Source organism: Trichophyton rubrum (genome assembly GCF_000151425.1).
Source record: "Trichophyton rubrum CBS 118892 genomic scaffold supercont2.2, whole genome shotgun sequence".
Lineage (NCBI taxonomy): Eukaryota > Fungi > Ascomycota > Eurotiomycetes > Onygenales > Arthrodermataceae > Trichophyton > Trichophyton rubrum.
This window is the reverse complement of record NW_003456427.1, coordinates 471,050-495,586: the sequence shown is the minus strand read 5'-3', so window position 1 is coordinate 495,586 and position 24,537 is coordinate 471,050. Positions and strand designations below refer to the sequence as shown.

At 49.9% G+C, this 24,537-nt stretch overlaps 7 protein-coding genes across 7 annotated transcripts; 2 read left to right on the top strand and 5 right to left on the bottom strand.

The window, feature by feature from the left end:
* Window positions 1–180: 180 nt before the first annotated feature.
* Window positions 181–3,074, bottom strand: TERG_01737 (uncharacterized protein). Its single transcript, XM_047747798.1, has one exon. It carries the CDS (start codon window positions 2,901–2,903, stop codon window positions 675–677), a length of 2,229 nt encoding a protein of 742 aa, XP_047603763.1. The 5' UTR covers window positions 2,904–3,074; the 3' UTR covers window positions 181–674.
* Window positions 3,075–5,580: 2,506 nt separating this feature from the next.
* On the bottom strand, window positions 5,581–10,097 carry TERG_01736 (uncharacterized protein; the record flags this gene model as incomplete). Its single annotated transcript, XM_003236965.2, has 2 exons — window positions 5,581–9,734; window positions 9,798–10,097. The coding sequence occupies 2 exons, from the start codon at window positions 10,095–10,097 to the stop codon at window positions 6,003–6,005; spliced, it is 4,032 nt and encodes a 1,343-aa protein (XP_003237013.1). The 3' UTR covers window positions 5,581–6,002.
* Window positions 10,098–10,835: 738 nt separating this feature from the next.
* On the top strand, window positions 10,836–16,467 carry TERG_01735 (uncharacterized protein). The gene has a single exon (XM_003236964.2). The coding sequence runs from the start codon at window positions 11,682–11,684 to the stop codon at window positions 15,027–15,029; it is 3,348 nt and encodes a 1,115-aa protein (XP_003237012.1). The 5' UTR covers window positions 10,836–11,681; the 3' UTR covers window positions 15,030–16,467.
* Window positions 16,468–17,189: 722 nt separating this feature from the next.
* On the top strand, window positions 17,190–19,330 carry TERG_01734 (uncharacterized protein; the record flags this gene model as incomplete). Its single annotated transcript, XM_003236963.2, has 2 exons — window positions 17,190–18,222; window positions 18,299–19,330. The coding sequence occupies exons 1-2, from the start codon at window positions 17,776–17,778 to the stop codon at window positions 19,328–19,330; spliced, it is 1,479 nt and encodes a 492-aa protein (XP_003237011.1). The 5' UTR covers window positions 17,190–17,775.
* Window positions 19,331–19,614: 284 nt separating this feature from the next.
* Window positions 19,615–20,343, bottom strand: TERG_01733 (uncharacterized protein; the record flags this gene model as incomplete). Its single annotated transcript, XM_003236962.2, has 1 exon — window positions 19,615–20,343. One exon carries the CDS (start codon window positions 20,341–20,343, stop codon window positions 19,615–19,617), a length of 729 nt encoding a protein of 242 aa, XP_003237010.2.
* Window positions 20,344–21,269: 926 nt separating this feature from the next.
* Window positions 21,270–22,408, bottom strand: TERG_01732 (uncharacterized protein; the record flags this gene model as incomplete). The annotated part of the gene is made up of 2 exons (XM_003236961.1): window positions 21,270–21,700; window positions 21,775–22,408. 2 exons carry the CDS (start codon window positions 22,406–22,408, stop codon window positions 21,270–21,272), a joined length of 1,065 nt encoding a protein of 354 aa, XP_003237009.1.
* Window positions 22,409–22,878: 470 nt separating this feature from the next.
* Window positions 22,879–23,516, bottom strand: TERG_01731 (uncharacterized protein; the record flags this gene model as incomplete). The annotated part of the gene is made up of 2 exons (XM_003236960.2): window positions 22,879–22,884; window positions 22,956–23,516. The coding sequence occupies 2 exons, from the start codon at window positions 23,514–23,516 to the stop codon at window positions 22,879–22,881; spliced, it is 567 nt and encodes a 188-aa protein (XP_003237008.1).
* Between the last annotated feature and the right edge of the window lie 1,021 nt (window positions 23,517–24,537).

Sequence of the window (24,537 nt, the reverse complement as noted above, 5' to 3'; positions counted from 1 at the left end):
TAAGCGGTGACTAGAACAGCCGCAGTGGAGAGAGATAGGGGGTAACGAAGTGAAAAAAGGGATAAAGTACGTATGAATAATAATATGAGTCGAACGAAGTGAAAAGGCAAGGGAGAAAATATTCAAGGCGCAAAGTGAATAGAACCTGGAAAGGCAGGCTGGCAGTCAAAACATCATATACATTTTTTTTTTGTTCTCGGGAATTGAGAAATAGATCACATGGATTGTTTTTATATCAATTGACAGATAGAGCAGGACGACTTCATCAGAGTGTAGAGCGTAGATGTGGGTATATTTCAGGGTATATGAGAGCGGTAGGGACCCGGTTATATCTCGGTTGCCTCCAATGAAAGTCCTGTTATGAATGAACGGCACGAAGAAAGGGGAAGAAGAAGAGAGAGTGGGTTAGATTTTGGGAGTTTTATACGACTGCCGTCAAAAATCATCTTTTTATCCAACTGCCTGATGAACCAAATGCAATTTAATAGCATATTCCAAACATGCTGGGGAGAATGAATGCTAATTCCCGACCATCTCGTGCAATAACCCGTGCGTGAGTGGATATTAAATAGGGGTATAAAAATTCGTTAGAAAAAAGTCCAGAACGATAATGCGCAAATTCAGAGCCGGAGCCAAATTTAGGCGCCTTCCTATACAAAGTAGGTATATATCAATTAGGGTCCACCAGGATTTGGGGTTTTCGTTGTCTTTTCTCCACTAGTAACGCCACTGGCCGTCGTCTGTGCGATTGCAGCGGCAGTGGTTGGGACAGCGGCAGTGGACACAGGAGTGGGGAGAATATTAGGGTTAGAAGGTAATGTTTCGGCTTTCCCACTACTTCCGGTGTTTTTATCCTGGGGTTTCTCGCCGCTGCTTATGACATTGCTCAACTGGCCACGTAACCTGACGACCTCGCTTTCCAGTCCGTTAACTCTATCTTCGAGCGCTCGCATATACCCCCATATCCTATCCGTCGAGGGTAGATTTGGATTAGGACTAGGGATCGATAGCTGCCGTGTGGGTTGATCGCTTGACCCACGTTGATGCGGCGAATGGGTGAAATATGACGCCCCTGATATGTTAGCTAGCGAACCATTAGGGTTGAAGCCTTCACTAGACGGCGCACTTGTGTAGCTGCTATTCCCACTACCGGTACCCGAGCTCGGGGCGGTATTACTGTCGATGCTAGATGATGGGGCAGGAGGGTGATGCGCGTGTTGAAGAGGTGGGTGAGAGCCAGCACGGCCGGGGTGATGAGGGCCTTGCTGCTGTTGGGAATGAAGGGGGAAGCGGGAGTCGGAAGGATTAAGGCCTAGAGGAGGTGGAAGGTGTGGAGTGCCTGCTTGAGAACCTGGATGGCTTAGACTACCCCCGGGTGATGAAACGGAAGAAAAGGGTATACCTAATCCTGTTGAGCCATTGCGCATCTGAGATTGGTATTGGGGCATGTTGGACGGGTGCGTCTGACGGAAAGTGTTTTCTGGGCCGTGGCCTAGTTGCCGTGAGGCAGCGCCGCTTGGAGAGAGTGGTTTTGGGGATTCGGTCATGCCTGCTTGTGCAAACATGGACGGGGAGGACGGGCCAGGTTGGAACGAAAGGTGTGAAGGGGACTGGGAGATGGAAGATGAGGTTGAGTTCGATCGTTGATGGTTGCTGGCTGGGGGAAAAAGGCCGCCGCTGCTGGTACTGAGGTTCTGTTGTGATCGTGGAGCCGCGAGAGGTGGATAGGTGCTTGACTGATGGGATTGTTGGAAGGATATGTGACGAGCAGAGCCAGGCTGAGACTGGTCCGAACCACCGTCTTTCTTAATAGAAGGGAGATTCAGGCGCAGTTCCTCCTCCTCGTCCATCCGGTCTGGTTCTGTGTACATGAGGCCCTCCATTGCGTCCTCTCCTACTGGACCAGTCCCAGCATTGCCGTCTCCAAATTCATCTTCGCCAGCGAAACTGCCCATGCTAGACCGTCTACCAGCACAGCCGCCAGGTCCTTTATTATGTCTGGCCAAGGCATCTCCACGAGCGAATCGACGACCGCATTTGAGGCATATGTGAGGTCTCTCGCCGGTATGTAGTTTTGTATGTCGTTTTAGATCGTGTAGTCGCCTGAACCGAGACTGACATGTTTGGCAAACATATGGCTTTTCTTGGCTGTGAGTTAGAAGATGGCTTTTTAAATTGTGGTGTCGAGTGAATTCGGTAGCGCAGTATGGACATCGATGCTTCTTCGAAGACGGAGAGCGTGCGCCGGATTTGTTCAGTCCTGAATGAGGGAGACTCATTCCGCGCCGGGGGTCGTTCACGCTGCCAGCAGTGGGCATGGGAACCGGATATGAGAAAGACTTGTTACCACCTTCCTCGATCTCATCTCTCTCTTGAGATTTATCCTCTAGGGGATTTGGCTCCTCTATCGGCCCGGGACTCGCAACCGTGGAGCTATTCATGAGAGTTGGCGGATTCTCTCCATTGCCAAAGCTATCCGGGGCGCTGGACGGACTCCTCCGGGACTGTGATTCCTGTAATATAGGAGCCGGTTTCGACGACCGCCTGGTGCGAACTGGAGTAGATTCACGGGTTTCGTCCACAACCGTTATTTCTGGAGTCCGTCTGGAAGACTGGGGATCGCTGCTCTGGCGCTGATTCTGCTCCTCCTCTGCGCGTTGACTGGGAGACGTCATTGCAGGCGGGGATAGTCGTTTGTTCCTTTCAGCTAAGGGTGTGGAGGTGACGTCGAGTCCCGCGTTCGCGATGGATGACAGGTTGCGCTCGTCTTTGAGCTCGTCGGGTTTCGACGGTGTCGAACTTGGAGTTGGAGTCGCAGAGCTCGAGGCACGACCATTCACAGACCTCGACGCCGGGCTTGGGGGGCAGGCCGGTTCAGGAGCCTGTGTGAGGGATTCAGCCATGCGAAGACTGCTGGTGCGCGGCCAGCTTGGGTGTTTGTTGTTGGTCACACCACCTCAACTGCTGAAGAGTTAAGGATGGAGAGGCCCAGATATTCCAACTGTTACGGTTGTTAGCCGGTTGGTAACGGGTAGCGAGTTTGCGTGTGAGAAGAGAAAATGCGGACGTCGGTAAAAAAAAAATAAAAATAAAAATAAACGAAAAAAAGGCAAAGGCGTAAAAAGTAACTAACAGAAAGGAACACCTGGGGAGGAGTTTTAGGGCATAAAGGGAAAGAAAACGAGAGACACTGCGCGGTTGGAAATGGTCACGTTTACGGTCTGCAGCGTAGAGTTGATGGGCAGCACGCGAGAGCCATGAAGCGACAGCAGCAAATGATACAGGAAGGAAAACGCTGGAACGGGAGGACCAGCAAGCGCGAATAAAGCGAATGGCGAGGAGGGCGAAGCAGGAGGAAGGGTGACACCTACGGTCTTGGTGGAGGTGGACCTGGATGTATCGGCGTTGGAGGAGCGAGTTGTGGCGCAAGCTGACGGGCTAAATTCTCGTGAGAAAAGGAACTGGTAGTCAGTGCTAGCCTCGGGTCTGATGGGATCGACGGTAACTTGATAGAGCCAATATCAAGCCAGCAAAAATTATATGGATTGCTGGAGGACGTCGCTGGCAGGTGTAACGTGCGATTCGAGACTAGACCTCGTCCTGCTCTAAGTCGAGAGGGCGAGAGAGCACCTCCTACTCAGAGGATGTCCGTTATTGTAGCACCTTAATAATAGGTGTTTGATTCGTGACGGCTTAACCGTTCGTAGTTAGACGACCAGGGATGCCGTACAATACCGTGGGCCCTAGTAACGAATGCACTGGCCTAGAAGCGTTCAAGATGTACTCCGTCTGGAGTATGCAAGTAAGTAGTAGCTGGGCTGACTGAACAGCGCAACAGCAGCCAGAGTCGGCAGCCCTCCCTACGAAATAGGTGCAGGATGGCAATGACGAGCGGCAAATGAGACACCGTATCAACTGGCAATAACTCCCTCTTTGTCGATGGCAAGGCAGAAGGAATCGTCGTGAGGCGGAGAGCCGGATACCAACGCCACGCTGATTAAGACGCCTCCACGAGCCCCCTGGTTCGAGGTGACAGGCAGTATATACTCCGTATATCTATCAAGGTCGCTCAACTGGAGGAACGCGGCTCAACGGCGCCTTGCTTGGAGGAGTCGTAGAGTCGGCATGGCCAAGGCGCAGTTATGGCTGGTGGATCACGCGTGAAGGGAGCGTCTGGCGGAGATGGGACGTCGAGGTTGGCGGCTGGAGGTTGAAAGCGAGTCGAGGTTTTTCGTTGGTCGTCGAGGCTGACTTTTTTCTTTGCGTATTTGTCGGTATTTCTGGTATTTTTGGTGCTGCCGGTAAGCGTACTGGTAAACGGGGGGCGTGACTGTACGGTATGGTCAGCACCGCTATGCAATACGAGAATACGCGGCTCGTGGCCGAGCTGCGGCTCAGCTGCGCGGCCAGAGCGCCCACTGCGGGCGCTGATTGGTCTGTGTTACTCACTGCGCCCCACAGTGTGGAGAGACCCCTGTCGGGACGCTGTTCCGTAATGTAAATACGGCGGTAAGTCAGTGTATATAATAGTCTGCCTCAAAGGGGGAAGCTAAAGAAAAGTCGAAAGCGATCAATCATACCGAGCCTTGTCGGGTCGTCTTGTGCTTGATATCCGCCACGACGACTCATGCAAGCGTGGAGACGGCTTGCATCTGCATCCAGGCACGGCCGATCACGCTCGAGACATGACTTAGGCCGGAAAAGTCGCCACGGAATGCAGTGTGCCAAGTTTCATGCTTTTATGCAGGCCAGCGGTTGGAGAAAGAGCCTGGTTTCTAGAAGACCGCTGTCCTTCCCAGCTCGAAGCTAATACATATTGCAGACAGGGCGTTTTATCCTGGCTATAGCTTGCCAAGGCGCTCTTTCATCGGCTGTGCGGTGGCAGAGATAGACATGGTTGGATTGCTAGACACGAGCGCAAGGAGTATCAGAGTTGCCCACCGGCTTAACCGAAGATGTATTCAGACAAGACTTAGTTTGCTGTGCCAATGCGGCCACATTCTACCCGAAGTGTCCCTGACGCCCGCCTGCAGAACCTGGACTGCCCTTCTGGCGAAACTTGTCCAGTCTGGGGTAGTGAGACCCGTGCATGGGCTGTGATTGGTACGCTCGCCCTCCTGCGTGGCTTTGTTGGGCTCCCCTCTCTCCCCCTTGTCCGCAAACAAGCTGGGCATGGCGTGGTTGAGCTTACCCATCCCTCCGTACTTACTACAGAGAGATGATATCAGATGAATATCATTGTCGAATCATTTTGCTTTTTTCTCCCGCTTCTCCCTTCCTTGACTCGACCTGAAGATGTTGTAGCGGGCGGACAAGTGGAGATTGATATCATGACGACAGGGGGTGGTGCCGCCTCACCTGGCTGCTGGTCCATACTGGAGCGTTATTGATGCAATGACGTTGTGCCAGATGCGTTCGAGATTCGAACTTCCAACTATTGCATGAAATTGCATGAAGAGGGGTTTCTATTTGCCACTGACTCCAACTATTTAAAAAAAAAAAAAAAAAAAAAAAGGGATGCGTCTGGCAAGCTTTCAATAGAAAAGTTACACCAACGGGGCGGTGCTTTGGCCTTTTGAAAACAAAATATAAATATATGCACGCACCCGAGGCCAGAGAAGCTAACTCACTCTTTCCATTAATAATACCAATATTAATAGCAATGATTATTGCATTGATGGTTATGTTATGGCCACAAATATAATATGTTTGTGGGGAAAGATTTCGAGGAAACAAGGGGAGTAAACTTCCTCCCAAATTATCAATGAAGAGAACAAAGAGGGATTTGAACATGGTCCAAGAAAGAAGAACTAGGAGATGAGGGATTCATCACGCTAAAATGAACACCCAGAAAAAAGTAATAAAGACCGAAAAATGTGTATACAATGAATATCAAAACGAATACAGGGGTTTAAAATATACGGAGAAATATTTGTAACGGTGGACATAAAGTTGGGTATCATTGAGAGTTTGTGCTCCTGCCTGCTCTCAGTCGTCCTCTTTCAAACATGACCTTTCTCTGCATTCCTCCTCTTTGCATCTTCTAATGCCTTTTTCAATCTTTCTTGTTGCTGCTCCTCTGCTGTCAATGTATTCGCTGCGGGTGGTGTTGGTACGCCAACTCCCAAAGCAGGAGGGGTATTAGATGAACCTATACCACCGGGAGAAGACGTTGTTTGCGGCCGAGAACTGGGGCCCGAAGGGGGTGTCAAGGATGCCCCACTGCCAGCACCCTCACTAGAAGCAACAGCTTGCTCGACACACTCAAGAACCTCCTCGATATTCATGATGATAGCACGATGGCTAGTTCGGATGCTAGACATTCTCGACTGCAAATCATCTTCAATCTTCTTATCCTCTTTCTTTTTCTCCTCTTCAAGGCGGCGGAATATGTCGGCACTAGAGTCTGCAACCTTGGCTTCGGCCACGGAGACGTCGTAGTCGGCATTATTCAGCAATCTATCCGCGACGCCAAAGCTTTCGAGCACGGACTCCGAATTGGCACCGAGGAATTTCACAAAAGCCAGTGTGTTTTGCAATGTTTTGACGCCGCCAGTGGGGACAATACTGGGGGTCGAGCGGATAAGGTCCGTATCGAATTTGTTAATTTTGGCTGAGATGTCGTCCAGCAGTCGCTGGTTCTCACCAATCCCACGCATGCTTGTGTCGTCAAATATATCCATCAGCTTATTTGTTCGTTCGTCTCGGGCTTTGGCAGCGTCTAGGAGCGTCTTCTGCTCCAGTGCAGTGAATTCCTTCTCCATTTGCTTCAGTGCTGCAGTTTCACCAAGGAAAACGTAGTAGCGTCGCTCTGCCTTCTTCCTCCGTCGTTCTCGCTCAAGAACCGCAGCTACACGCTTAGCGTGCCTTAGCTCGAGCTTTTGGAAAATATCCACCGCGTTACGCATAGCATGTGAGAGCTCGAATTTTCCTAAAGCAGAAGGCTTTCCTCCCCCGGGCTGCAAAAGCTCACACGTCTCATTGTAGAGATGTTGCAGGCGCTTGATCTCCGATGCGAGTCTCTCGTCAACACGGCTAAACACGATCTCCACATACTTGTCAAACTCTTTTCGCTCCTCATTAAGCTGTATTTGCGCCTCGGTCTGCTTGAACTCATCCTCTAGCACGTTGATGTCAGAGTATCCAATCTCCTTATCATTAAAGAGCGAGTCAATGTGGCTTTCTGACTCTTCCAGGCGAGCTTGACGCTGAGCGTTGACTTGTGCCTGGCGCCCGGTAGCGCTATTATCCCAGGCTTCGTGAGTTTTCTCAATAAAGGTGAAGTCCTGGGGAAAATGCTCGATTTCATCGCCAATAATAGCGACACGCGAGCTGCTTTCTAGGCGAGGCGGCGGGCCAGAAACCAAAGCTTGTAGTTCCTCGAAGGTTAGGGTTGGTGAACCTTTCTTAGGTAAAGCTGGTCTGTTTGACAAGCTAGTTCCGGGCCGGTGGCTGCGGTAAGCCACACTCTTCTCTCTAATCAGGCCTAAAAATGTTTCGTCATGCTCAGCCCGTGAAGCTGAACGTTCTGAAGGGAATGCTGGTGGGGTCTGTAAGGATGGCTGAGCCATCACACGGCCACTTTCCACTGAAGCTAGGCGCAAGGCTGAGTATCCCTGGTAAGCTGGACGACTCGCGGCTGCGGATGAAGACATTTTCTGCGAGTTTTCGTTATAGCGGAAAGGCGTGTAGACTGCATGGGGTGGCTCAATCGTGAATGGAGGTGTGTTCGTACTTGGCCTAACAGCAGATTCTGGGGGAACAGACACCGATCGAGATGGGTCTGAGTGAGCCGATATGCCCAAATTTGGGTTTGATATTTGATTGCTGGCAGCTCCTGCTGTTGGCTGCGGTCGAGTCGGGTTAGAGGCAGACCGATGTAGCCCATCTGAGCCAGAACTATTTCTCTTCTGGTTAGTGAGCGCAGAAGCGAGTCGTGGTAGCCCGCCAGGACTATAAGAGATTACATCATCCTGTTCACCAGGGGTTGAAGGGTCTGGAGTAGATATCTTCGCGGGTACCTCCTGCGATGGTGCTGGTGCTCGTGTGTCTTTCGCCGTAGAGCTTGACGCGGCAACTGGGTTAGGCGCAGGTGCTGGCTCGGGCTTCACTGAAGGCTGTTGATCCAGGAAATTTTCCACGTTGTACATGATTGCACGTAGTTTTGACTCCTTATGCATAAAGGCTGAGAAAAGCTTATACTTTTCCTCTTCCGATTCTATTTCCATTTCCTTACGAAGCATGGTGACATACCGCGTCAGAGACGATTTGTACCATGGATCAAGATCTTCATAGGGGTCAGAAATTGTTACGATTGACTGTATTGGTCGAACATCAGCCCTCGAGGCCGTGCGCATAGGGCTTTGCTGAGGGGAGGCATGGATGTGCGATACTGGGGTTGTCACTCGGGGGTAATCGAATGTTGAGACCGTGTTTGAACGTTGGTGAGGCTTTGAATCCGAGTAGCTAGAATGCTGGCTACTGGATATGACTGGCTGTGACCATGCTTCAATGACGCCATCAATGGCTTTAGAATCAACGGGTGTGTTTGACTCGATGGAGCTGACGCTATCGAGACGACTAGATATACTTCCACTTTGATTTTTGGTTGGTTGGCTCGATGCGTCAACTGGAGAAATTACATGTGAGCCTGATCGTGACGGTTGCTCCGGCGATACTTGTCCCGAAGTCACGCTGGCTGGTTGCTGTGAAATTGCCTGAGAGCTAGTCACTGGAACTTGGGGAGACGGACCTGATGGCAGCTCGAATGTATTTGCCTTGTTCATTGGGGATTTGGTTCTATCGCCAAATTGAGCCGTATCATCTACCTCTTCTCCCGTAGAGTTAAAATGCTCCCAATCAGAAGGACCGCCAAATCCGAGAACTGATGCGCCAGTGCTTGCTGTGGGTGTCGCAGTAGAAGCTGCTGCAGTAGTGGCAGGGGGTGGGGTGCTGGTAGCAACCGTTGCCTGCGTAGCAAGCGGAGAAAGAGCAGGAGCAAGCGAGGCTGCAGGAGTCTGAGCTTCCGGTGGCTGTGATGTGGGAGGAAGTGGCTGCTGCAGATTCCCGTCGGGAGGAGGGCTATGAAGATGGTTTCGAGTCTCTCCTGGTGGAGGCTGGAAATAGCCGCCGTTTCCTGGATTATCGGCATTTTGGGCTACGGAAGGTGCCGGAGGAGACACAACTGGTTGCTGCTGGGGTTCTGGGGGTGGGTATTGATATTGTTGTTGTTGTTGTTGTTGTTGCTGTTGCTGTTGCTGACCATGTTGATATGGTGCCTGCTGCGGTTGCTGCTGCTGGTATTGATGTTGATCATGCTGGTATGGTGCTTGATGTGGTAGCTGCTGCTGCTGCTGCTCCTGCTGCTGCGAGACTGGATCGTATCTGTGGGTTGGGGGGTGCTGTGAATAGACTGGTGCAGTTGGCCATTCAGAGGTAGGACGCTGAATCTCTGCTTGATATGCTAATGGTAACGGTGGTGGTTGTGGTGGAGCATTTTGGTTGGCAACGTAGCTGCTGTGATCTGCAGGCGGTGGCTGCTGCTGCCATGACTGTGGTGGAGGTGCCACCGGCGGATATTCAGGGGCCGTTACCCCATGGTTGGGGGCATAATATGGCTGACTGGTTTGGACAGGCTGTTGCCATTGCTGCTGTTGCTGCTGGGGCTGCTGGGGCTGCTGGGGAGCGTTCTGAGCCTGTGCTTGGGAGAACTCAAATGCGCTGGATGGACGTGGCTAAATGCAGTATTAGCATAGCTTCTTGACTCTGTATGTGAATGTATCAGTGATCCTGCTTACTGGCAACGGCGGTGGGGTGTTGTGCTGGTCATGGACACTTGGCTGATGCTGGTGGCCGAACTGCTGGTTATATCGAACCCCCCACCGCGACGTATCTTGCTGGGCCTGGTCCATCGAAGGAGTTCCCGGCATAGGACCATAGGTGTTGGGGTTGTACGTTGATTGAGGCTGCACATGCTGTGACTGGTCACCTCCATGCCATTTGTTTGAGTGGTCGCCAGCTGGTGGGAGAGGCGGAGGAGGAGGAAGAGGCGGCTGCTGCTGCCATGGAGGCTGCTGATAGTTCTGAGAGCCGTACATCACTGCTCTGCATAAACAAAATAGCTTAGCACCGTACGGAGTATATTGTAACTAGATACAGCTTGAGTTTGCAGGGAGAGAGAAAAAAAAAATCTGTTTACTTACTGTCGTTAACAGTATTTGTCCATCAATAGTTGGATTAGGGCCTGGGGTTCACCCGGTATAATCCAGGGTTCATTTAGTTAAACCTCCCGTCGCGGTACCGAGAACCAGGAGAACGGTCGCCTGAAGCCGTGAAGAAGGCCCGGATATCTCTCCTGAAAAATGATAAAATTGTATGGTCACCGTCGCCGCCGCCGTCTTCTGCGATGTTGTTGACGTAGTTAGATGGAGTAGTTCTGGTCAGGCGCAAACGAATGCGAAGCGCAGCACAGTCTCATCACCGGATCAGGCGCGGTCACACCGTGAGACTTCACTGATAAACTAGTCGGCCCGGCGCGCTACGACTCCGTGTAAATCGCCTGGCGAGCAGCTCGTCGTTGCCGTCGCTGCTCCTTTGCTATCTGAAGCGGCGTCTGCGGTCGTCGAGGTGTCATTGAGGCGGCAGAGCTCTCGTTTTCCCTTTTGGGCCACCTCGTATGCGCCGGCGCTGAGTAAGACGCTCACCGCCCGCCAGCCGCGTCTACGGGATATATAAAAAGAATAAAACGCGGCGACTCAGCCATGATTTCGAGACGAGCGGGCCAACAGATATCGGGATACTGTTAGACAACCTCGGGCTTTGCTCTGCGAGTCATCGTTGCACCATTTACGAGCCTCATTTCAGCGAGATGGAGGGCGAGGACACGGTTCGTCGGTCTTCTGGAGGACCACAGCCCAGGTCGAGACTCCAGTTGGACGAGGAGTGAAACCAGGCAGCAGCTCTGCGATTCCACGGTATCTCGCGCTTCGCTAAGGTAGAGGGGGAGATGCTGCTCTCTTTGACCATATAAATGGAGTACTTTACTAGTTAACTGGCTGGGTGAATGGTACTCAATCGTCCAGAAAGATGACCCTTTGTGGCCTTCAAAGGTTCAGCCATATTATGAAGAAGCCTGTTACAAGGATCTATCTTTGTTTGATATGTTACTACAATGTAGTAGTAACTGTTTCTTGTTTACAGATGGAATTTTGGCTCTTTAAACCTACTTGTTGAACTCCATAGTTATTATACCCCTGGCTATGGTGGGTGCATGAATGGCCCATATACCTGGTAGCGTTAACTTCATTTCAAGCAAGACATAGTCTTTCATGCGTACAATATGGCATTATCCGGCGGACTATTGCTTGGAGAACGACCCTTTGTTGCCGCCGAGACTGCTGTAGTCGACAACCACCGGCGGAAAGGATCAAGGAGTCGCTGAATTCAGCATGGCCTCTCAACTATGAGATCAAGTTACATAGCTTCTCCTTGTTGCCCTGCTTGTCTACCCTTTTCCTTTATATAGTGCTGTATTGCTTTGTCCAGGGTTATATCAACAATGTTCTTTGATCTCCCTGGACATACAATAAACCTGGATTCCTCTATCCTGGTGGCCTACCTTCTAACCCAAGCTTCTCTGAGATTCCCACTATCATCCATCGTGTATTATTACTAGCTTCAAAATGTCCGAACAACAGACCATAGAGGACCCCAGTATGCCATGTCCGGTAAATTGTCCGGTACCTATTGGATTGGACTATGTCGCGCCAGCTTATCCGGGTCAGCCAGACCTGTTTAACGATGTCGAATGGGGGCCGTTTCCTGCCGACGAAGATATAGCGAAGGCGTACAAAGTGTGGTCGATACCAAACAGCACCCTAAAAGCATCTCACCCCGCAACCAATGGCCCAGCCGGTTGTCTGGTACGGAATGTATATGAGAGCATTCTGACTTCTCCAGACTTACCCATTCGACAAGAAAATTATATTTTCCATCCTCCAAGAGATGCTGAACGTACTGAAGGCTGGACTTATAGCGACATTTTTGGCACTGAACCCGAGGGTCAAGAGCAGTCATTAGATAATACCACTCCTAGCGTACTGGTGCAAGGACATAACCCTCTTATCGATACTAAATACTGGACGAAAGCAAAGCTCCAACCAGAACTGCGTTCACGGGGAATCGATGCAAACGGTCTCGTTGCTGTCCTAAGGCAAAGACTGTACGATGACGAACATCAAAAGTTGAGCCCCCTCCGCCACCAGGAGAGGAGAGCCGAAGATAAAGGTAGTTTCCTACCTGTCCAGTCGTTGCCAGAATGGGGCCTTAAGCGCAAATCCGATGATTTCCTAGTCAAGATTACTACACAAAGTCGTTTATCAGCACTAGATATGTACACCTGGGCAATACATCTCAGCCCATACAACCCTGCGTTCTGGACCAGCCGCGCATACTTATATTACCAGATGGGTCATTTTGACCTAGCTATCGGGGACGCATACCGCGCACAACTCCTATGTGAGAAACTTGTCAATCCGCTAAACCGCCATACTCAACCTGGTATCTATATTCATATATGGGACGCCGTCGAACGCCACATATTACAAACACCATCCAACGGGCGCCAGTTTTCCCCGGAAGTCCTTCTGTTGCGGAGGGGGAACGGAGTAAACAGCTTCATTCCCTTAGTGCGCAAAGCAGTCCATCACATTATCGTGCTTAGCCTGTTGGCAATGCAATGCTGGGAAGATTACTCTGCTACCGAACCATATCTAAGGACGAGACTTATCATGGCTGACCGCGACAAGATTGCCATGACAAAGCGGCAAGGGAAACTAGCTAAATTCATTCAAGAAGCAGGAAAAGAAAAAAGACGCGATGCTCGTGAATATTTTTTCGAGCGGCATTATGGCTTCATTACATGTCGTCAGTATCCGTATGATAACTACGATGCTGCTACCGCACTTAAACAGATTGCAGATAAGTTGAATGCGGATATGATAAAAAAGTCACAGGCTCTGGTCTATCGTCCTGCCAAGATCCAGGTGGATGTGGACGGTGGGAGTCTGTCAGTATATGCATATGAGGACATACGCAAGGGAACAGTCATATACGTAGATGAGCCTTCAGTAAGGGGCCATCTTCAGCCACTGTACAAACCCTCAAAGCATTTCTGCGAGAATTGCAAGCGCCAGCTTAGCACTGGTGGCTCCCCGCCATCGTCCCCTACCGAGAATAAGGCTGTACAGGACCCCAGTTGCTCTTGTTCCAATTCCATCTACACTCCTCTGTATTGGTGCAGCGCAGATAGCCCGAGCTCAAGAGATTCTTCTACAAACTCGTCTGAATTCACGTGCAGTCGTCGAAGGCCAGGTGCCGAAACAGACAACGGACAGGAGACGACAAAGGGTAATCCCTCAAAGAGACAAAAGACAAGCGATGATCGTGCCAACAAACAGGGACTTTCGTGCTTGGATATTGCAAAATCTTTATATCATAATCGGGCCTGCGGGAAGAACTGGAACTGGCTGCACAATGCAATGCGACCAAACTACTGGAACTCTGAATCTGTACCGCGGGAGCTGGGCTCCCTTTCCCATTCAAACGAGAAGCATGGTACTTTGTTGAGTTTGTTGCTTAGAGAGGTGTTTGACATCACTCTTCTCAGGCGTGAGACCGATAACAAGCCTCATTTGCTGGCCCACGAGATTGACGAGCTAATGCCAATCCTATTGTGGCCTGCTACAGGCAAAAATCTGCCTTTCTCGTTTGCAGCGAATATCCAGGTTCCTTTTGACATTCTCTCATGTCTAGGTGTGAACATTTTCCGGGACCTTTCATTTGATACCTGGGTAATTCAGCTTGTCCTTCGAAAACTGCTAATGTCCGTCATCCCCTGGCGCGCTCCGGGCGAGGAAAGGCGCGAGGACATTCCTGAGACTCAGGATGAGATTATCGAGCGTACCAGGGAGATCTCTAAGTTTACTCCAAGCGAGTCCAATTTAATTATGCCAACTTTCCCCAACCTTTATGTCTTTCCTGCGATTTCTGTGTTCAACCATGCCTGCCCTCCTTACCATAATGTAGATTGGAATTGGGATACTGAGATTCCAAACCGCCTTATTCTACACGCCAACAGGTTTATAAAGCATGGAGAGGAGCTATTTATACGCTACACCAAAGCGCCACTTCCCAACAATACAGCTGTGAGGCTATTTGGTAGAAGCTGCCTTTGTCCTGACTGCGGGAGAGAGAGGTCTAACTCGCCGCCTTTGCCCGATTATTTCGGGTTTGCGACCAGTAATGAGTCTGAGCCAGAAAACTCCTCGTCTCCAGGAGAACCAATCCAAGGGCCTGGATTGGCTCTATGGAGGTCTCCAGAGCCTAGCGAGGAGGAAACGTCTGGTGACAATGGAAACACTCCCGGGTCAAGAGAAAGGAGAAGCGGTGGTAATAACCAACGGAGAGATGCAGAAGCCGATGATCAAGAAGAAGACGAACATGAGGATTATAAGAGTAGTTCTCAGGAGGAGTCAGTCTCGTATTCAAATATTAATGTCTATCAGGGGCGCACTCCCTTCGACTACAACCAGGCTCGTGAGCGCCAGCCGAGAAATCAAACTTCTGATGATGACTACCAACTGGCAGCACAACTTGTTCTTCAATCTATGTCAACTTATCCCGAGCCAGAGGTTCCTCAGCATAGCTCTCAGCCGTCCACACAGACTCGAGAAGGTCAGAACAGTCAACAACAGGGGGAAACCCGCGAACCACCCAGCTCTACGGCAGCTAGGGTTGCCATGCCACCTCCGTCTCGAGGTTTGGGGCCAAGAGCCAGTCTCGCCAATACACGCTGCTCGAAATCTCCACAAGCCTCATCACTTCGCCGTGGAGCTTTAATAAGGCACAGGGGAATTATCATGTCTTCTTATGATTACAATCAACTTATTGAGCGAGAGCGGAAAGCACAGCAGGAACGTAATCGACAAGAGGATGACACGCAAGGTAGCCATGATAAGCATGCCAACTAGCAATCTTAGTGCGTATAAGCTCCATAGTGATGACTGCTTTTGGATGTTCCAACTTTTTTGGGTTTGTATGTTTTGATTAGTTATATCGAATTTCCGAGTTTTGGTCTTTTCTTATCCTCCCAAGTCTCACATCCATATAACCAAAGATAAAAATGCACTAAACTTGATGCTCTAAGCTTGTCATTAGACAGTAGGTCTCTAAGTTAACTTGAATTTTTGGGGTTGTCGAATGATACGAACCCCTTTCCTCTCAAGCTATCACGCATGATGCCTGGTTCGATTTACATGCCTGTACCATTATCAGGAATTACCGGCCTTCAAATCGATAGCGTTGGGCTGCGGTTAAGTAATCAATTAAATGACTAATGTTGAGCAAACAGTTCATGGGTTGTGCCACAGAATCGCATTTGAAAGCATGCACGAAGGATTTAGCGCGAGAAAACCCCCGAGACAGTGCCTCCGTGCGGCCATGCTGTATTTGTGAAACGTTGATGCCGCTATCGTTATTCCACTCCATCAATCTCAGGAACAATACTTGTTCTGTTGTTGGATGGTTAACATGAGGGAGATAATCATGATTCGGTAGCATGCATGCACTTCTCCCTGTGCCCCACGAGAGATGCTAGGTATAAGCGCTAATAAGAGACTGGCCGGACGGTTGAAGGTCGACAAAATAGCAAATCGAAGCTGCCATTGGGCGTTCAGGCTGCTGTGGCAAATCTAAAAATCTCCCTTGCTCAGTTACAGATGTGTCCCCAGTCGTTCCGGGGAGAGCCAGATCAGACAAAGACGGGCTTATCCAAGGCCGTCTTCAGCTGGGCAGGACGCGGATCCGTCGGGATGGCCGCTTGCTACGGTATGACTAGCCGTATCAACTGCCCAAATATTATGAATTAGAGCAGCCCAAGCGGTCGAGGTACTCCTAGGTCAGCCTATCGGACCTGTAGATCTGGCATGTCTCAGCAAGGGTATCAAAGATCACGAAACGATCGGCCGGTGTCCGTTCAAACATGTGACTTAAAACTTTCTTAAATGAACGAACAGCCATGTGGTTGTAAAGTAACAGCCTCGCAGAGTGACTCGAGCTCGAAAAGACGGCGTTACTGGGTGATGAAGGGTTGAAGCCAGAGTGGCCGCATGGGATAGCGTGCGGCACAGCGATTCAACACAGCCTCATCGTGATGGGCAACCACCAATCAGCAGTCAAAAGAGCACCGTGTCAGAGCATCCTAAGGCATGGTTTGCATCATTCGGCGTATCTCTGCATCACAACCCCCAAGACTATCAGACGAGACGCCGTCTATATCGTCGTGTCCGCTATTGACGTTGGAGTTTGATGTTGATGTTGCGGCTCTAAACTTTGGCGTCGAGGAAGGTTTGTGCTTAGTCATCCGCTCCTTTTCCTTCAAACTTCAACTTTTGACGACGACCTTGCAGCCTACGCCGTAACCGACTCCAACTCCAACTGCAGAGGAGAAGGACAGGGCGTATTCCATACTCTGCTCATCGACCCGTTTCCATTGTCTTTTTCTCTATCAGCTTCTTCTTCCTTTTCTCCTGGTTGGCGAGGCGGCGAGCCGCTGTTTTCCAATTATGTACGCCGTTTCACTCCGGTGATTTTTACGACGAGATGCTCTGCCTCCTGCAAGTGACGTTGAGAAATAGTAATATTATCGCAGATACGACCCTCCAGGCCGCTTATACCAAGAAAATTATACGCCAGGATGATTGCTGCCTTGAGGTAGACCCCGAAAAACCATTTGGCTGTACATGGAGTGGGGGGATGAGTGCCGAATGTGCCTTTGATATCAATCAGCATGCCAACATGTAGCATCCTGGAAGTGTTGCAATGTTCGAGAACATCTCCAGATTATCAGAGTATCTTCTGATACATGTCAAGCAAGAATTGTATCTGCCAGTTACTATATTATTCCAATACGGATGCCTCCCAGCTTGGTTATACCGTTATACCACTGGAGGGCGACTCAATGTTACTAACTGCCTCGCCCCTGTAAGGCATCGTATATCCCCCATGAGAATTGTCTTTGAGCTTGCTTTAAAATAGTCCGATATGCACGACCTGCATTTAGACCTGCAAGCTGTGCCGCAATCCAGGACCTTTTCTTACCACCCTGGCCATCGCTACCTGGCGCGGGACCCTGAAGAAACCTGGCTATAATGCGGTTTCGACTAGCATACTAGTTATGCAGTGCTCACTTATTCCAGGATTCCCACCGTTTGGTACACTGGGGCATCAATCAAGATGGCCCTAGCTCCCGCCCATTTGGATGGCCCATTCTTCCCCTTCTTAAACTCCGACACATGGAAACACGGGATAGCCTTCTCGCGTTACTCCCAGGCGTAAGCGCCGCTAGTCATATTCAGAGACTGACTGTGATTTGGTCGCTGAATAGCGCTCTAGATTTGTTATTCCTTGCCTAAGTGATCTCTGGCTTCGCATTCGCTCAGGCTGCGGAGTTTTCATACGCCCCCCTACCACTCAGGCCTACGGCGGCCTCTGTAGATCCCGTCTTAATGACTATTTCCCCAGTGGGATTCAAGGTACAAAAGGAACGCGATTACTCCAGAACAGCCTGGAGGGGAGAACTCAGTTTCGGTTTCTTTTACTTTACTTATCAGCGGGCAACTCTTTTAAATACTCTTTCTAGGCTAAATAATCGAGTCAACTATATTTGTACTCTCCCTCCTCATAACCCGACGTCCTTGACTCTCTACCACCCCTCACATGTCGGCTCCAACTAAGTTACTCGGAAACCTATCACTCGGAAGTGACATGTCCTCTACTCGCGCAGGGTCCCAAAACCAAAGGCAAAAGCCTCCCTATGCTACTGAAGACTCCTCTGATAGCGAATCTGAGGAAGAGCCATTAAGTAGTGAAGGAGAGGAGGAGGAGGAAGAAGAAGAAGAAGAAGAATGTTCCCCGTCGTCTCCTGTGACCTTTTCTGGAACATCATCCATTGTCTATGACCTTCAGATGTTATCTCATAGTGCGAGGGCGAAAGCCCGGCATGGGCTAAGTGGAGAGTTCTCTGTTGATAAGTGCCGGCCAATTTATGGCGGTGGATATGACTTCCATGTCGTTGATTATGGTCGCGTCTATGTTGGCGAAGGACCGATGGTTTGCTCATGCCTAGACTTCCAAGGGAGCCACATTGCTTGTCGACATATTTACGTTAGTTTGCCCTGCTTATACTCCTCGTCATATCCGGCTTATTCCCGTAGCTAACAATGGAACTTACTTCTCTCAGTGGCTTGTTGATCAACTTCATCGGCGAGTTCTGACTAGCAGACCCTCTGGAGCTCTCAAGCTATCCCAAAACGGAGAATGTGAAAAACTGGACCCCATGCTAGAACTCATTGGAGGTCGCATGGAAAATATATGCCAGAAAGTGGAATGGCCATACATTCCTACCCCAGGCACTCCCCCTGATACACAATGCAGCTCGACGTCTATGTCACGCCCCGAGAAAGCCAGAGACCTCCTTTCAGCCTTCAGCGCAGACACCATGCCCGATGAATTTCGCCCTGAACTTGTGGAAACGATTAGACAGCCTCGTACCCCCGAGCAATGCGTCGTCCAAGGCGACTTCGAGGCCACGATGTTTCGTCTTGCTGTGCATGATGAAAATGTCTATGCCAGTCTTCGCAAGGTAATGCCTTCTGGAGCCCGTGCTGCCATATTCTTTGACAAAGTACAAAGACGGATCCGCTCTTTACTTGCTGATTTCAATCGGTACCGACAAAAAGGAACACCAAGACACTCAGACCATACGGCCCTGGAGGTCGATGTGGTTGCTGACGAGATGCGAGATCATCTCCGACTAATCCAGCAGAATATGTTTTCTCGCAGCCCGCATGGCTTCAAGGGAGCAGCCGAGACCCTTCTCTACCTTCTCCGTGCAGTCTGCCAATTCAACTTTGATGCCTTCGAAACAAGCACATGGGAGCGTCCTTCTGAATCAGTTGAAACAGCAGAGGACCGAAACTTATTCTTCCAGCTCATTTATAACCCAGTTAATGGCGACGATTTCTTTGTTCTCTCATGCCTGGAGCAGTTACCAGAGGACATCCTGCAACAAATCACCCCTCAACTCGATAATATTTTCAATGACATGCAAGTGAATGCGGCACCGGTGCCTTACCTCCGAAAACTCCACAGTATAATAGCTGGCGACATTCCGACAAAAACTGCTCTGGGTGCTGCTCTGATACCTGGCACTAGTGGACAAAAGCGCCCATCGACTGCTGCGTCTGGTAGTGGCCGAAAGAGAACAAAGTGAAGAAAGAAGCAAATTATCTGGGATTATTTGCTCTAGAGTGTGTTTCCTCCTTCATATCTACATAATCAGTGGCTGGACCATGTCTTATAATTTCGTCTCCTCTCTCAACTTATTGTTGTCTTACTATTCGAAAATAGCCCTGGTGGATAATATGTTAATTTAGGCTTATTTACCATATCAATATAAATAAACCTATAACTCTCCTACAATTGAAGCTATTCTCAATCTGTAGACACCGTCTCGTTACCTGCATAGAAGCTCGTGGAGTCCATGACAGAACACCATCAAGACAAGTCCAGGACGACCCTTCCCTGTAATTCGCCCCGACCCAGCTGCTCGAAGACTTCCGTAAGCTTATCCATCTTCTCAACACGTACATGAGCCTTGATGATACCCCTTGCCGCAAAATCCATAACTTCAATTGCGTCCTTTCTATTCCCTACAATAGAGCCAACTATATTAAGAGACTGAGCAACCAGGAGTCCTGGAGAACAAGAGGCGATTGGGTCTTTGCTGTGTGCCGGGATTCCGACACAGACCAACGTGCCGTTTGAACGCAGCATGAGTAATGCTTGTGCGTATGCGGCATGGGATCCGGTGCACACGATGACTGCATGAGCACCAAAACCCCCTGTCAGGGACTTCACCTTTTCGACGATCTCTCCCGTCCCCTTTCCATCTGGTGAGAACTGAGTAATGTCAATGAAATGCTCTGCGCCCGACTCTCGCACAACATCCTCTTTGCTGTGATGATCAATGCCAATGACTCTGTGGCCGAGACCACGACTGGCGAGTTGCGTAGCTAGATGACCTAGCCCACCCCCAGCACCGGAAATGATCACCCATTGACCCGGTTGGGCCTTTGAGCGTTTGAGTGCAGCGTAAACTGTTATGCCAGCACATAACATGGGTGCAGCCTGTTCGGAGGGCAAGTCATCTGGAATAGGGGTAACATAATGTGCTGATCCAAGAATGTACTGCTGAAATGTACCTGGGCTATAGAATCCGGACATCTTTTTGTTGATGCAGCATCCGTCGATACCATCAACGCAGAACACTAGTTTCAGTCAGTTTGTTTGCCCTCTGCACATGTTACTGATGTAAGGGGTATTAGAGGGGCACCTACGGCATTTGCCACAGGCATAAGCAATCCATTTGATGCCAACGCGATCACCAATCTTGAGGCCAGACTTTTCAGCGCCAGGACCGAGTTTGACGACCTTTCCAACACCTTCATGGCCTCCGACTTGCCCTTCTTTGGGTGGGAAAGGGAGAGCTGGCCACTATCCACATGCAATCAGCCCATGCCAACCAGAGAAACCTGCCAGCACATACGCTGTTAGTCATGAGAGAATAGTCAGAGTGACAAACTCCCGAATGAGTCCTAGACGTGGAGGTCAGTAGGCTTATCCACAGTCACTCTCGATGTAGTTACAACACACGCACAGGTTAACAAGGACTTCATCAGTTCCAGGCTCAGGAACCTCTACCATCACCACTTTGGTCGAGACTGAGCCTGGCTTGTCATATACAGCAGCCTTTGCGTGAGTAGGGATCTCTGAGTCCGTCATTTTCGCTCGTATTGAATTATAAGTAACTATCGTTGAGGGGATACTTGTTAGTTATTCTCGGTTATCGGTAACGTGTAGTCACATTGAATCGCAAACAGCAGGAACTCACCCTTCAAATACCGTGTCCCGAAGTCAGGCAGTATCGCCCCGCGATATGTCTGGAGGGGAATCCTAGCTATACAGGACAGCTCCATGTTTAGTTCTCTGCCCGTATCTGCGCTGGCGATCGCAGCACGTTCACCGAGCTTACCGCTGGAGTGATGCGGAGAAAAGGAGAGCTGGTGCTGTCCAACCTCGGCTGCACAATGTCATCTGCGCTGTAGAACACAGACATGGACATTGGCTAGAAAGGTGGTGCTTCATCTGGTTCAAGACGGGGAGATACTGTATGCCCTCTGAGCAGTGAGATGCCAGATATTATTCTTATCACTCTCACTTAGCCCTCTCTTCTCCAGCAGCAGCTCGACCACTCTCATCCACCTCGTCCAGGTAACTAAGTTTCCGCCACCTCCGATATTACAGACTGGCCAATCACTTCCGAACATGATTCTTGCAGCGCCAAAGGTATCGAATATGACGTCTGTCCATGGCTGTATGGCATTTACGGTAGTTGATACCTGGTATGTATCGCCTCGCCCCTCCTCTGCAGGCAGAGGCAGCAGTTCAGAAAAGAGACCGGAGAGCTTCATGTAGATGCAGGAATAAGCCGAGAGAGAAGTAATCCGCCTTTTCCAATCGATGAATTCTTGATGACAAGTTTCAGACGGTGATATGCGTAAGTTCGGCTTACACAGATGGTCTATTCATTATTTAGCAGGTTGTGAGAAGTAGATAACTATTGATATAATAGAGCAAGGGATACTGAAGACTTACTTAGTATCAACTTCACCTGGCTGCCGTATTGATATAATCTTCCTGCTAGCTCCACCGTTTCTTCAAGCTGATGAAGTCCACCCCACCTAGCATCGACTCCGAGATCAAATGTCAGTCCTTGTTGCCCAAGCCATCGTAGGCCCTGAATAAAGCCGTTTTCCAGCATGGTGCCATTTGGTTTATCTTGGAGAAGATATCTCACTCCCTTGATCTTTCCCCACACATCTCCTCCATTGTTTTTTGTCTTTTCCTGTATCTTGGCCATATATAGCTGTAATCCTTCCGGTCCTAGCGGAACAGGTGCCCAAGCGATAATAGCGAGACACAATCTCTTGTCTGACGAGACATGTCCTTCTCCTTCGATCGGAGTCCCGCACGCTATCCGCGAGATGAATGATATCTCCTCGAAAACATGGGTCCAATCATGGGGTCTAAGCGATGATCTTCGATCTGTCTCTATGTATATAAAGCCCTTAGGAGAGTACTCGGCTGGCAGAGACGATACTGCAGCATCAAGGTACTCTTCAACCGAATGTTGCGAGCCCAGCGGATTAGAAGGTGAATGCCATGCTAGCATATCCAGCTGCGAGGCTGTCCAGAGATGCACATGAGAGTCAATAATTGGAGTAGCCATGCTCAAGCTATGCCGACATTTGTCAAGTTGGTAGTTGTTGTGTTGTTGATAGATACTCCAGAGTTAACTAGCAGAGATCCGCAAGCAACCTTGTGGGCACGGCTAGCTAGTTAAGTTAAATTACTTGGAGTCAACCATATTCCAACCACAACCCAAGTTCTTATCGAGTTGATTTCGGCCAATTTACTCTACTTGACTTCAAAGATGGACAAGAGTAGTGAGTGTTAATGACTATTATTATTATCTGATTATTTAATTAACCGACTCGCTTCGTCGCTAAAGAATCACTTCACAATATTTTTGGGCCAGCATCATCAAAGCCAGGGACATAAAGAGCGTAATTGGTCATCAAGCGTCAGGAACGCGGGAGAGAACCAGTGGTTGGTCCATCCATCATCATCATCTATGTACTACTTTGTACATTTTTGTTGTTTTCGTGGTTGGGCTGAATCGTTGGTGATAGTGTGCATTTATGCCTGCAAGGACGGACAAGTTAGCAAGGGATCTATCATACCGCTGATTGCTGCGGACTGCTGGATGAACATACCTTGGTGACCTGGACGGAGTTGGAGTTGAAGTTGCCAGAGAAAGCACCGGAGAGCTCCTGGAGGTGAGTCTTGACGACCTGCTGCTTGGGCTGGTCCCAGACGGCCTGCCACCAACCGGTAGCGGTGATGGTGTACTTGGTTCCAGCTGGGAGCTCGGCACGGGAGAGAGTCTCGAGAGCGACCTTGACTTTGACGGAGCTGGCGGCCTTGATCTCAACGAGGTCGGAGGCTGGGGGAGGAGTGATGCGGCGGATCTGGATGAAGTCGAGAGGGACAACGGCTCCCTTGCTGTCACGGACCTCGAAGACACCGAGCTGGTCGGCATAGGCGTCAAGTGGAGTGTTCCAGGTCAGGACGGTGGCTGGCTTCTTGGTGTTGGTGTTGCGGACAGTGACTTCGAGCTCACATGCCTTGCTGGCGCGGCAGACACCGTTGACGGCCTTGACGGAGACACCGAGGGAAGGACCGGCGATGGGCTGAGCAGCAACCAAGTTGGAGAAGAAGAGGCAGAGGCCAAGTGCGACAAAGGCAAGCTGGATAGCGCGGGAGAGGACAGACATCTTGACAAGGCTGGAGTTTTTCTTGCTGGGTGCAGAAGTATCAAGGAAGATGTGCTTGTGCTTGGAGATTTTGGCTGAGGCTTGTTGGCTTTAGAGTGCTGGTTGTTTTGTCTGGATGAATATCGACTCGACAGGCGATTGTGATCCCCTTTATATACCCCAATTGTCGCTCAGTCACTCAGTTGCTCTGCCAGCGGATGAATCCGTCCTTCTCGACCTTCCGTCACAACCACAATGAACAGGGGGTATTCTTTCTTGGTGGACCGCAGACGCGGGATTTCTGTCTGCATTCCCATGTCTGCATTCTGGACGCTGTCGATCCTATCAGGACTGAAGAGGTGCTCGCTCATGCAATTCAATGGTCGTCTGTCAGCCACCGCTTGGCCCAATATTCTGCATCGTTAAGGCTTTTCATGTATTGAATGCACTAGTTAGACGCTAGGCAAGTCGATATAATAATAGCCAGCTCATCCCTGCTATCATCCACTTCCCCCCTGGCCTGCATATTTCCGGTCTCACCGTTTCTAAATTAAGTCCGCTGCTCCATTCCTCCACCAGCACCTGGCCTGTGGAAAAGTTACCATAAAAAGCTCAGCCGCGATAAATCACCTGGTGGATTTATTTATTTTTTTTAGCTACCCTTGCCCCCTCCCCCCAATAGCTAACTAACAAAAATCACATCATCAAACATCCATCTAGTAATTGCACTCGGAAACCGGAGCCGAGGCCCGCTCTCGCCAGCGGAAATAATGGCGAAGTGTTTGCATAAATAGGTACACCATGGGGAAGGAAAGAGAAGAAAATTCTACGCGTCTCTAAAGTCCGGCGTATATTCTCTGGCTAGGCCATGGGATGGCTTTTGCTAAACGAAGACGAGCCGCTCAGAAAAAAAGCTTGCAAGAAGAATCCAAGGGACAATGCAAGGGTAACTTGATTGCCGGGCCACGGAATATTCGCTAAGATGTCTGGGAAAAATTACTTGCAGCAAGCTCTGCCAATGCATTGACAGGGTCTTGAGCGT